The 12,059-nt window shown below is 45.2% G+C and overlaps 1 protein-coding gene across 1 annotated transcript in view; it reads left to right on the top strand.

Moving 5' to 3' along the window:
* Positions 1-12,059, top strand: part of LOC139234129 (calcium/calmodulin-dependent protein kinase type IV-like) — a 406,822-nt gene that overhangs the window by 136,772 nt on the left and 257,991 nt on the right. Inside the window, exon 2 of the mRNA XM_070865140.1 lies at positions 7,547-7,625. Within this exon, the coding sequence (XP_070721241.1) occupies positions 7,547-7,625 (79 nt within the window). The remainder of the gene's footprint in view (positions 1-7,546; positions 7,626-12,059) is intronic.

Here is a 12,059-nt window from a genome sequence, read left to right as displayed (position 1 = left end):
CCACTCCAGGTACATAAATCTAAGCTGACACTGCAGTGCTGAGGGAGTGCTGCACTGTCAGAAATGCTGTCTTTCGGATGAGATGTTAAACCGAGGCTCTGTCTGTTCTCTCAGGTGGATGTAAAAGATCCCATGACACTATTTGGGGGCACTTGTAAATTATGGCTTTAGAGCCACAAAAAAAACCCAAAAAAGGGCCTTGGGAAATGTTTGGCGTGTTCCCCAGATCGGGGGGCACTTGATCTAACTTTATTTTGTCTCCTTAAAAAGAGTTGTAATGATAGTGATGGTGGTTGCTTGCTTACTGATTGACATGTCGTACACTGACTTACGATGTACTCTATATATTTATCAAGACCTGGCCACCATAAGTAACTGCGTGCAAAACTCTTGGTCAAGCACATTCCCAGGTGCTGGTCATGGAGATCTAATAATTTGGACCTGAATTTATTTGGTATAACCACTCTTGCACCCCACAATCTTTATCGACTGATAATTCATTCCTACAAATGAAGAATGGGTGAATATCTTTGTCTGTTACCTGGTTGGCCATCCGTTTGCAATATAATCATACATCTTTGACATAACTGGGTCACGTTTGGTTGATCTACCAATTTCTTCAGCTGTGACTGGCAGTTCATCAATGTATGAAAAATAGAACATCTCTTCCCTATCGGGTAGGGAAGGCAATCTAGACATAGCATCAGCATGACTGTGATCAGTTGATCATCTGTATTCAATATTATATGTACCGTATATACTCGCGTATCATGCGACTTTTGAAGACCTAAAATGTAACCTAAATTTGGGGAGTCGCATGATAAGCGAGATACAAAATTTGCGGGTGTGAAGTGCTGGCCAAGATTAGGCTGTTAGGCTGCTAAGCAGACCGTATTCACGCTGAATCTCGGCATGCTCCAACAATCCTCTATGTAAAGACATTTCTCTTGGTTTCTCCTCTCACTCTCCATGATGGTTGTAAATCGAATATCCCTGGTTGATATTAGTTCCTCGATACTCATGACCAAATCATTAGTTTATGTGGAAAACAAGCCAAGTTCCTGCAGCACACCACTAACTACATCCTCCCAATGCAAAAAAAAATCCATTTGACTCCTGCTGAAATTCTTCTCTTCAGGGGGAGAGAGAGTCGCGGAGGTCGGGGGGAGAGAGTCGCGGAGGTCGGGGGGGGAGAGAGAGTCACGGAGGTCGGGGGGGGGAGAGAGTCGCGGAGGTCGGGGGGGGAGAGAGAGTCGCGGAGGTCGGGGGGGGGGAGAGAAAGTCGCGGAGGTCAGGGGGGGGAGAGAGTCGCGGAGGTCGGGGGGGGAGAGAGTCGCGGAGGTCGGGGGGGGAGAGAGTCGCGGAGGTCGGGGGGGGGAGAGAGTCGCGGAGGTCGGGGGGGGAGAGAGAGTCGCGGAGGTCGGGGGGGGGAGAGAGTCGCGGAAGTCGGGGGGGGAGAGAGAGTCGCGGAGGTCGGGGGGGGAGAGAGAGTCGCGGAGGTCGGGGGGGGGGAGAGAGTCGCGGAGGTCGGGGGGGGAGAGAGAGTCGCGGAGGTCGGGGGGGGAGAGAGTCGCGGAGGTCGGGGGGGGAGAGAGAGTCGCGGAGGTCGGAGAGGGAGAGAGTCGGGGAGGTCGGGGGGGGGGAGAGAGAGTCGCGGAGGTCGGGGGGGGAGAGAGTCGCGGAGGTCGGGGGGGGAGAGAGTCGCGGAGGTCGGGGGGGGGAGAGAGTCATGGAGGTCGGGGGGGGAAGAGAGAGTCGCGGAGGTCGGGGGGGGGAGAGAGAGTCGCGGAGGTCGGGGGGGGGGGGGGAGGAAAGAGACCGGACCGAAGATTCACAGCAGAATCCACTCGATGTTTCATGTTAAGGTCTGTATTCGATCTCAAAAAAGTGACTCGCATGATACATGAGATATATGGTAAAATCATGTTTTGGGGACGAAAATTTAGGGGTCGCATGATACGCGAGATCGCAGGATACGCGACTATATACGGTATATGCTGACAAAATCAAAGCCCATCTCTGCATCCGGGCTGCAGCTAATGTTGGAACTGGGGACTTTGGATGGAGGATTGCTGCAAGGGGTATGGTCCGTAACGAGAATAAACTTAAGACTTTACAAGTATTTGCGGAACTTCTTAACCCCAAAAATTAATGCCAAAGCTTCCCTTTCAATTTGCGCATAATTACGCTCACTGGCACTGGTCTCTCCTCCCCACTACGTAATACATGAGAGATTACTGCCCCAACTCCATACGGAGAGGCATCACATGCCAGCTTGATCTCCTTAGATACATCATAGTGAACTAACATGGTGCTCTCTACAAAGTTGCTTTTACACTCCTTGAATGCTGTATCGCTTTCTTTTGACCACTTCCAATGGACCTGTTTTTTCAATAGTTCATTCAGTAGATGTAATACTGTAGCTAAATTTGGTAGGAACTTCCCATAATAGTTCAAAAGACCCAAAAATGATCGAAGTTCAGTGACATTCTTGGGAGTGGGTGCATTTCTGATTGCATCCAGTTTTTCCTTGGTTGGATATAAACCATCTTTGTCTACTCTGTACCCTAAGTACTCCACTGAGTTTTGAAATAACTCACACTTGCGAGCAGACACTCGTATTCTGTGCTTCTCTAGCCATTTGAGGACTTCATTCAATATGTTATTATGAATTTGCCTATTTGGTGCTGAAATTAGTATGTCATCTAAATAATATACTACCCCTTCAATACCTTGCAAAATCTGGTTCATCACTCCTTGGAATATGGCAGGGGTGAAAGACACTCCAAATGGTAGCCTATTAAATTGATATAGGTCTAGATGGGTATTTATAGTCAAGCATGACTTGGACTCCTATCTAGTTCAAGCTGTAAGTAGGCATTCGTAAGATCCAACTTTGAGAAAATCTGACCCCCTGTCAATGTTGTGAACAAATCTATATTTGGCAATGTATTGGGGAGATTACCCTCTAGAACCTGGTTTACGGTTACTTTATAATCACCACACAATCTTACCTTACCATCAGACTTAGGTACAACTACAATGGGTGTAGCCCAATTACATCGATCTATCTTAGAAGTAATGTTCTCAGTCTCTAGTCTTTTGAGTTCTTGCTCAACTTTCTCCTTGAGTGCATATGGTATGGAATGTGGCTTGCAGTAAATCGATCTAGCGTCCTTCTGTACCCTGACATTCGCCTTGAAGCCTTGGATCGGACTGCCCGTTTCGCAGAACACCTTCGGATAATTCTTGATGACATCATCCTTTGACGCAAAACTCGTTTCAACACGAAAAATCTCACTCCAATCCAGCTTCAGTGATCTCAACCAATTTCTTCCTAGTAAGGCAGGCTTGTCTCCTGCCACTACTATTAGAGGCAAGCTCTGAACTTGATCCTTGCATTTCACTGGTACGGTAATACGGAATGTTCTCTCCTGAGTAGCCTCGCAGCTGTACCTTGGCTTTCTCCAATGGGAAAACCCGCAATTTGTCAAAGTATAGCGACTCCGGTACTACACTCACGGATGCATCAGTGTCGATTTCCATGGGTATCTTGAATCCTGCAATATCTATGTGGATTATGATACTTTTCGAATCGCCATCCATTAACCTCGTGCTCCTGATGACGTTTAACTCTAACATCTCCTGGTCCTGTTGTTTTTCTTCCATGCTATATAGTCTCTGGGGATTTCTACTCCTAGCTTTGAAAGCTGGTTTACCCTTCAGTCGGCATGCCTTCGCAAGATGCCCAGTTTTCCTGAAGATGAAACACTCTGCCTTCACATATAGACAACTTTGAGCAATGTGTTGCCCCAGGCACTGATAGTAGGACGTCCATGCTCTGTTCCCATTTCCAGTTTCTGAGACTTTGGGGCCCCACCGCCTTTTACTTTGAACCTGCAGGCGATTCACCTCGGTTGTCTGATGACTGAAATTATTATGAAATTCTTGGGACTATTGGTCGGCCATGCTCATCGACCTAGCTGTCTGACAAGCTAAATCAAAAGTCAAGTTAAGCGTAATCAATAACTTTCTTCTGATCGCATCACTTTTCATCCCACAAACAAAGCGGTCTCGCAATGCTCGGTTCTGAAAGTCTCCAAAATAACAGTGAATAGATAACTTTTTTAATGCTACAATGTACTCACTGATATTTTCTTCGGCCTTCTGATTTCATATTCCGAAACGATAAGTTTCAGCAATTTCTAACGGAACGGGGCTGTTATGTTGTTCTACCTTAGTTAGAATCTGTTTCAGCATTGTATCCTTTGGCTTGTCAGGCACAAGCAAATTTATCAGCGTTTCCTACAACTCGGGCCCGGCCTCAGTTAAGAATATAGCTCTTTTTCGTTCCAACACCGCCCGGTTATTGTCTTCATTACCGGGAATTTTGATAATATTATTTGCAGTGAAAACCATTTCTAGACGATCCACATATGCTCTGAAACTTTCACGGTTGCGTTGAAATGCCCCCAAATGCCCTAGGAGCAGCTATTTTGACTCTGGAAGTTTAACCAAGTATGCTCGTAATTTACCTCGGCTATGTAGCTGTTTCTAAAAACAGAGAAGCTCTCAAAGTCTCTCTGTCGGCTGGCTAAATCCTTCACCAACAAAACTTTCAGCTTTGTATTATCCAATTACATCCCATTCCCGTCGCCAAATGTGATATCTTCAGGGAAGCACACAACACACAACTTGTAAGATGGCTGCAGGTCCCAGAAACCTCTGACGTGCTGGTCAGATGACCTGTTCTTTATTAAACAGCACTAGCTGTAGTAACACAGGCGTCCACAGTGTGGAGTTACAGACATTACAAGTGGGGATGTTGCACTTTTTCAGGGAAGCTTTGAGTGTGTCCCTATAACGTTTCCTCTGCCCACCTTTGGCTCGTTTGCCGTGAAGGAGTTCTGAGTAAAGCGTTTGCTTTGGGAGTCTTATGTCTGGCATGCGAACGATGTGGCCTGCCCAGCGGAGCTGATCAAGTGTGCTTCAATGCTGGGGATGTTGGCCTGGTCAAGAACACTAATGTTGGTGCGTCTGTCCTGCCAGGGGATTTATAGGATCTTGCGGAGGCATTGTTGGTGGTATTTCTCTAGCGACTTGAGGTGTCTACTGTTCATGGTCCATGTCTCTGAGCCATACAGGAGGGCGGGTGTTACTACAGCCCTGTAGACCATGAGCTTGGTGGCAGTTTTGAGGGCCTGATCTTCAAACACTCTTTTCCTCAGGTGGCCGAAAGCTGCACTGGTGCACTGGAGGCGGTGTTGAATCTCGTCGTCAATGTCTGCTCTTGTTGATAAGAGGCTCCTGAGGTATGAGAAGTGGTCCACGTTGTCCAAGGCCGCGCCGTGGATCTTGATGACTGGGGGGCAGTGCTGTGCGGCGAGGACAGTCTGTTGGAGCTTTGTCTTACGGATGTTTATCGTAAGGCCCATGCTTTTGTACACCTCAGTAAATACGTCGACTATGTCCTGGAGTTCAGCCTCTGTATGTGTGCAGACGCAGGCGTCGTTCGGTGTTGGGGTATATCCATAGGACAATTGAGTATAAGATGAGGCGTACTGTTTTGTCCTTGTACAAGACCTTAGTTGGGCACACTTGGAATACTGTGTCCAGTTTTGGTCTCCTCACATGGTGGGTGATATTGAAGCTCTGGAAAGGGTGCAGAAGAGGGCCACTAGACTAATTCCAAGTCTAAAGCATCTTATTTATCAAGATAGGTTAAAAGAGTTGGGGCTCTATTTTAGAGCAGCGTATGATTGAGGTTTATAAGATAATAAAGGGAATAGACAATGTTCCAGCTAACCGTTTATTTCAATGAAATAGGTTAGACAGGACCAGAGGGCACAAATTTAAGTTGTATAAGGCTAGATCAAGGTTAGATATCAGGAGGTGATTCTTTTCACAGAGAATAGTCGACCTCTGGAACAAGCTGCCGTTTCATGTGGTGGATGCAGACTCACTGAATTCCTTCAAGCAAAAGCTGGATTTGTTTCTGGCTGCAGAGGAGATTAAATCTTACAGAAGGTAGGTACTGCAGGGAATTTAATGGCCAGAGTAATCTCCTGGACTAGTTTTGATCGCCTAGATGGGTCAGAGAGGAATTTGCCAGATTTTTTCCCCCAAATTGGCCTGGGTTTTTTACCTGTTTTTTTTGCCTCTCCCAGATCATCACATGGTTTCGGGTGGGGTGTATATGTTGTGATACACAAGGTATTGCAATTGTATGGGACAGGCTTGATGGACCTGTCCATCATTTTTCGTATGTTTACGTAAGGGCATTTAGATATTTTAATGTGATAAGTCACTATTGAAAAGCAATTCTCATTAATAGTTTTTCAACTTTCCATAAATGTTTCATTATAAAGAACCGTTGATACTATTAAAGCAGATTATGGTATATTCTGTCTTCCAGTTTTATCAGTAAAATTTAAGAATATTCTACTTTCAGATATCGGTTAATGCCACAATGATTAAAAAAAACTTAACAGCTTCTTATTCAGAAAATTCCAAGTCTACCTTGTGCGTGTATGATTTTCGGATAAATGAATGATCTTTATCAATTTACAGTATCATGGAAAATATAACTTCTCTCTTCTATATACTGCCATTTTTCTTTTACGCACATACTTTGCTTCATAAGTTTGGCAACAACCAAAACAATAGGTGTGTAAGACATAGGGAGTAATTTTGACTTTGTACAATAGTATGAAACGGGTGATAATGAATCGGCAGTAAATGAGGGTTTGTACCCATAGTATTTTTATATTAGTTCCCAGGATGTTGACGACACTTGCAAGGCTGCATTCAATGTTCAACTCTAGTTGCCCTGGGAAGGTAATGGTGGGCTTTCTCTTAGGAACTGCTGCAGTCCTTGTGGAGGGTGGGCTGTTAAAATTGCTCCTTATATGTCTTGAATCTGGAATCTGCTTGATTTGTTTATAAGGGCACAGTAATATTCTTTAAATGCAAGGCAAACGGAACCGAGAATTAATAATTTTTCTTCATTTAGTACATATTTAGAAACATTATGAAATATTCAGTCAATATTTTTCTATGTGAGCCAACATCATCACGTATTGTAGTACATATGTGTAAAGTATTTTTCCATATTGTTAAATATTTTGCTTCTTCATCATTCTTGCTGGTTCTTTTCTTCTAATGCGTTGCAGCATATCATGATGGACTTTTGTTAAAAACAAGTTTTACTGATCAAAAATGCCAGCATATCAGCTTATTAGTTGTACGATAAATGCACAACATTTATATTGCTGTGCTACCACATTTTTACAGTAATTTTCTTGAAAAAATGCCTCAAATGACCCAATGCCTGTTACAGCAATACTAAAAGTAATGCTAAAGAAAGCAGATCTATAAGGTTCCCTTCACAAAATCATTGTCTGTAGGATTAGTATGGATAGAAATGTGAAAACTGTTAATATAGTTTAATATTATTGTAACATATCATCTATTTAAATGTGAATAATAGTATTTTGTTTTGTATGATCATTTTAATATATAATGACATTTTATTTTCTATTACTAGTGGTGCTACATCAGTGGTGTATCAATGCAGACAGAAGGGAACTGAGAAGCCTTATGCTGTGAAAATGCTGAAGAAAACTGTGAGTCTTTACTGTGTTTAGACAAGAAATGCTGTTATATCTTGGGTTTATATATAAGGTTTTATTTGTGAGAAACAATGAGGCAGTTATAAAGTAAAACAGGAAAAAACAAGGCGAGGAAAAGAAATGTCCATTGTTACACAATTAAATAATATGGAATTCTTTTCAGTGGCAAACTGTATTAATCTATGGTATTTAATCTACATTAAAATGCTAGATTGCCTTGTTCAAATTACAAATCCATGCATGCATTTCCTGTTAGCTGTAAGTACACAGACTGATTTCTGATTACAGTGGCACCCCCCTTAACTGCTGTAGTAGAAGAGAACCCCCAGGTGGATAATGGATATTGATGGTTAATTGTGAGTTCCACTGGATTAAACTTCAATGGAATAAAGTAGTACAAGGATCAATTCTACAATCTAACAGTTCTATTTGTCTAAATGAATTATGGCATACTTTTTTTTTCTACAATCACTATTCTTTTGTGCATGTATCTCAGGTTTTGAGAACTGACTCTGAAAACATTAGAAATGTGTATATTAGGGCTGATTTTCCTCCTTCACATTGGCCTGGGCACTAGTCAAGTGAAGCATACACTGAGTGGGGTGGGCATAACACTTGGCGGGTGGGGGAGAGGCGAAATTGCCCCTTTCTGAAAGGCCCATTAATGCCTCCGGGAGACAGTTACGGGGCGCTAATTTTTTATTGCCCTGGCGTGGCGGATATATTGCCCCCCGCGGAATTGGCCGCCTGGTATGCAGAGGTAGCGCCCCGCTCCGGCAGTGATCGCCCTGCTCGCCGCTGCACGGCAATAATGACATCATCACTGTCCATTTGGACAGCATACAATTTCTTGCGCCTCATAGGGTCAATGCTGGCAGTGGACCGCCTCCTCCAACTTCACCATCAGAGGATGGTTCGCCGAAGACAACAGCGCCACTAATTGCACATGGAGAGATATCGAGAGAGGGAGAGAGAAAGGCTACCAGTGAGAGAAGGAGCACCATAAGGAGAGGCCCATGGAGAGGCCTTTACAGAGGCTCATGCATCGAGGAGTAGGGAGAGGAACAGGGGCAGACAGAGGGACAGGGAAAGGGCGAGGGAGAGGCAAAGGGAAGAACATAAGGAGGCAGAGGCACAGCAACATCAGGAGGAACAGGAAGAACTAGCTCTAGATGTGGGCAAAGGAAGATGATGACACAGATGTCACAGCAGAAGGCCTTACGGTTCCAGGCAGAGTCTTTTGCCAGCAGTTCTCGTACATAATAAATTTCACTGATGAGCAGTGTGTACGAAGGCTTCGATTCAGGAAAGTTGCAGTCACAGCGCTGTGCCATCTGCTGCAGCCAAACCTTGAGCCTCAGACCAGGATAAGGACGGCTCTCTCAGTGACAGTAAAGGTCATCATCGCACTCAATTTCTACGCCAATGGATCTTTCCAGGGAGCAACATCTCCCAGTTTGCCGTCCATTGCTCCATCCGCAAAGTCACAGATGGTCTCTACAAAAGGAGGAGGGACTACATCTCATCTCATTTCTCATGACCAGAGATAGGCAACTGGAGCGTTCAACTGGCTTTGTCAGGATAGCAGGCTTCCCCATGGTGCAGGGTGCCATAGACTTCACCCATGTCGCATTGTGGGCACTGCACCACAATCCTGAGATCTTTCATAACTGGAAAAGATACCATTCACTCAATCTGCAGTGTGCGACCACAAATGCCAAATAACGGCTGTGAATGTGCGCTATCTTGGAAGATGCTATGATGTCTTCATCCTGTGCCAGCTCTGTTTCAGCCCCCAAATGAACCTCGTGGCTGGCTCCTCGGAATTGAGGGCTACCCGTATGCACCTGGCTCATGACGCCCTTCCGCAATACCACTACTTCTGCCCAGCACTCTTGCAATGAGAGCCATGCCACCACCAGGAACATCATTGAGCAGACCATCGGAGTGTTCAAGCAAGGGTTCCGCTACCATGACCGCTCAGGAGGTGTCTTGCAGTACTCGCCTGCCTAGGTTTCCCATTCGTCGTCGTCTGCTGCATGCTTCACAACCTGGCCATCAGAAGGGCACAGCCATTGCCTGCTAACATAGCCATTGCACCTCAGGAGGAGGACCAGGATGAGGAGGAGGAGCTACAGGAGGAGGAACAGCCCCCATGGCAGAGGGGCCAATACCATCATGTTCCTGCAAAGGAGGTCCGTGACCGTCTCATTAGATCTCGTTTTCACTGATTTCCAGCCCACTTCCCGGTTCCTGTGCAACTCCCCATCACTACATCAATGAGCCATTCCACACTAAATCCCCAACATTGAAATGAGAGACAGCACTAAACATTAAATATGACAAAAAAAGTGCAACATTAACATTGGATTTATCATACACCCTTGTGCATTTCCTTATAGCCCCTTTTACACAAACCTAATCCAGTACTCCGCAGTGTCTCCCCTGTGGCTGCAGCATGGAACTTAGAAACATAGAAACATAGAAAATAGGTGCAGGAGCAGGCCATTTGACCATTCGAGCCTGCACCACCATTCAATATGATCATGGCTGATCATGCAACTTCAGTACCCCATCCCTGCCTTCTCTCCTGACCCCTTTAGCTATAAAGGCCACATCTTACTCCCTTTTGAATATATCCAACGAACTGGACTCAACAACTTTCTGTGGTAGAGAATTCCATAGGTTCACAATTCTCTGGGTGAAAAAGATTCTCCTCATCTTGGTCCTATATGGCTTACCCCTTATCCTTAGACTGTGACCCCTGGTTCTGGACTTCCCCAACATCGGGAACATTCTTTCTGCATCTAACCTGTCCAATCCTGTCAGAATTTTATATGCTTCTATGAGATCCCCTCTCATTCTTCTAAATTCCAGTGAATATAAGCCTAGTCTATCCAGTCTTTTTTCATATGTCAGTCCTGCCATCCCGGGAGTTAGTCTGGTGAACCTTTGCTGCACTCCATCAATAGCAAGAATGCCCTTCCTCAGATTAGGAGACCAAAACTGCACACACTACTCAAGGTGTGGTCTCATCAAGGCCCTGTACAACTGCAGCAAGACCTCCCTGCTCCTATACTCAAATCCTCTCGCTATGAAGGCCAACATGCCATTTGCTTTCTTAACTGCCTGCAGTACCTGCATGCCTACTTCCAATGACTGATGTACCATGACTCGTTGCACCTCCCCTTTTACTAATCTGTCACCATTCAGATAATAATCTGCCTTCCTGTTTTTGCCACCAAAGTGGATAACCTCACACTTATCCACATTATACTGCATCTGCCATGCATTTGCCCATTCACCTAACCTGTCCAAGTCACCCTGCAGCCTCTTAGCATCCTCCTCACAGCTCAAACTGCCACCCAGTTTAGTGTCATCTGCAAACTTGGAGACACTACATTCAATTCCTTCGTCTAAATCATTAATATATATTGTAAATAGCTAGGGTCCCAGCACTGAACCTTACGATACCCCACTAGTCACTGCCTGCCATTCTGAAAAGGACCCGTTTATTCCCACTCTTTGCTTCCTGTCTGCCACCAGTTCTCTATCCCGTCAATACATTACCACCAATCTCATGTGCTTTAATTTTGCACACTAATCTCTTGTGTGGGACCTTGTCAAAAGCCTTTTGAAAGTCCAAATCCACCACATCCACTGGTCTTCCCTTATCTACTCTACTAGTTACAGCCTCAGAAAATTCTAGAAGATTTGTCAAGCATGATTTCCCTTTCATAAATCCATGCTGACTTTGGACTAATCCTGTCACTGCTTTACAAATGCGCTGCTATTACATCTTTAATAATTGATTCCAGCATTTTTCCCACTACCGATGCCAGGCTAACCGGTCTATAATTCCCTGTTTTCTCTCTCCCTCCTTTTTAAAAAAGTGGGGTTACATTACCTACCCTCCAATCCATAGGAACTGATCCAGAGTCCATGGAATGTTGGAAAATGACCACCAATGTATCTACTATTTCTAGGGCCACTTCCTTAAGCACTCTGGGATGCAAACTATCAGGCCCTGGGGATTTATCGGTCTTCAATTCCATCAATTTCCCGAACACCATTTCTTGACTAATAAGGATTTCCCTCAGTTCCCTCAGTTCCTCCTGGTGGAAGGCTGCTCTGTGTCAGGGCCAGAGACTACAGATGGCCTTCTAGGACGCCCTCGACCAGCTCTGGGCCTGGTAGTCCCGGCTGCAGACTGCCCAACCTCAGACAGCCATTGATAGTTGCGGAGTGGCAGTGGTGGGATCAGGAATGCAGTCCTCCTGAGAGAGGACAGCAGGTTCCTGCTCCACTGACCCAGTGCCACCAGGGCAGCACCTCAGCATCTCCCACCAATCTGATGGAGCAGAGATTGCTGGGCTGCTGCAACACTGTCTGATCCCTGGTCGACTATGATGGACCCAGAGATGATGG

Source organism: Pristiophorus japonicus, chromosome 1 (assembly GCF_044704955.1).
Source record: "Pristiophorus japonicus isolate sPriJap1 chromosome 1, sPriJap1.hap1, whole genome shotgun sequence".
Classification (NCBI taxonomy): domain Eukaryota; kingdom Metazoa; phylum Chordata; class Chondrichthyes; family Pristiophoridae; genus Pristiophorus; species Pristiophorus japonicus.
This window is presented reverse-complemented; position numbering and strand designations above follow the sequence as displayed.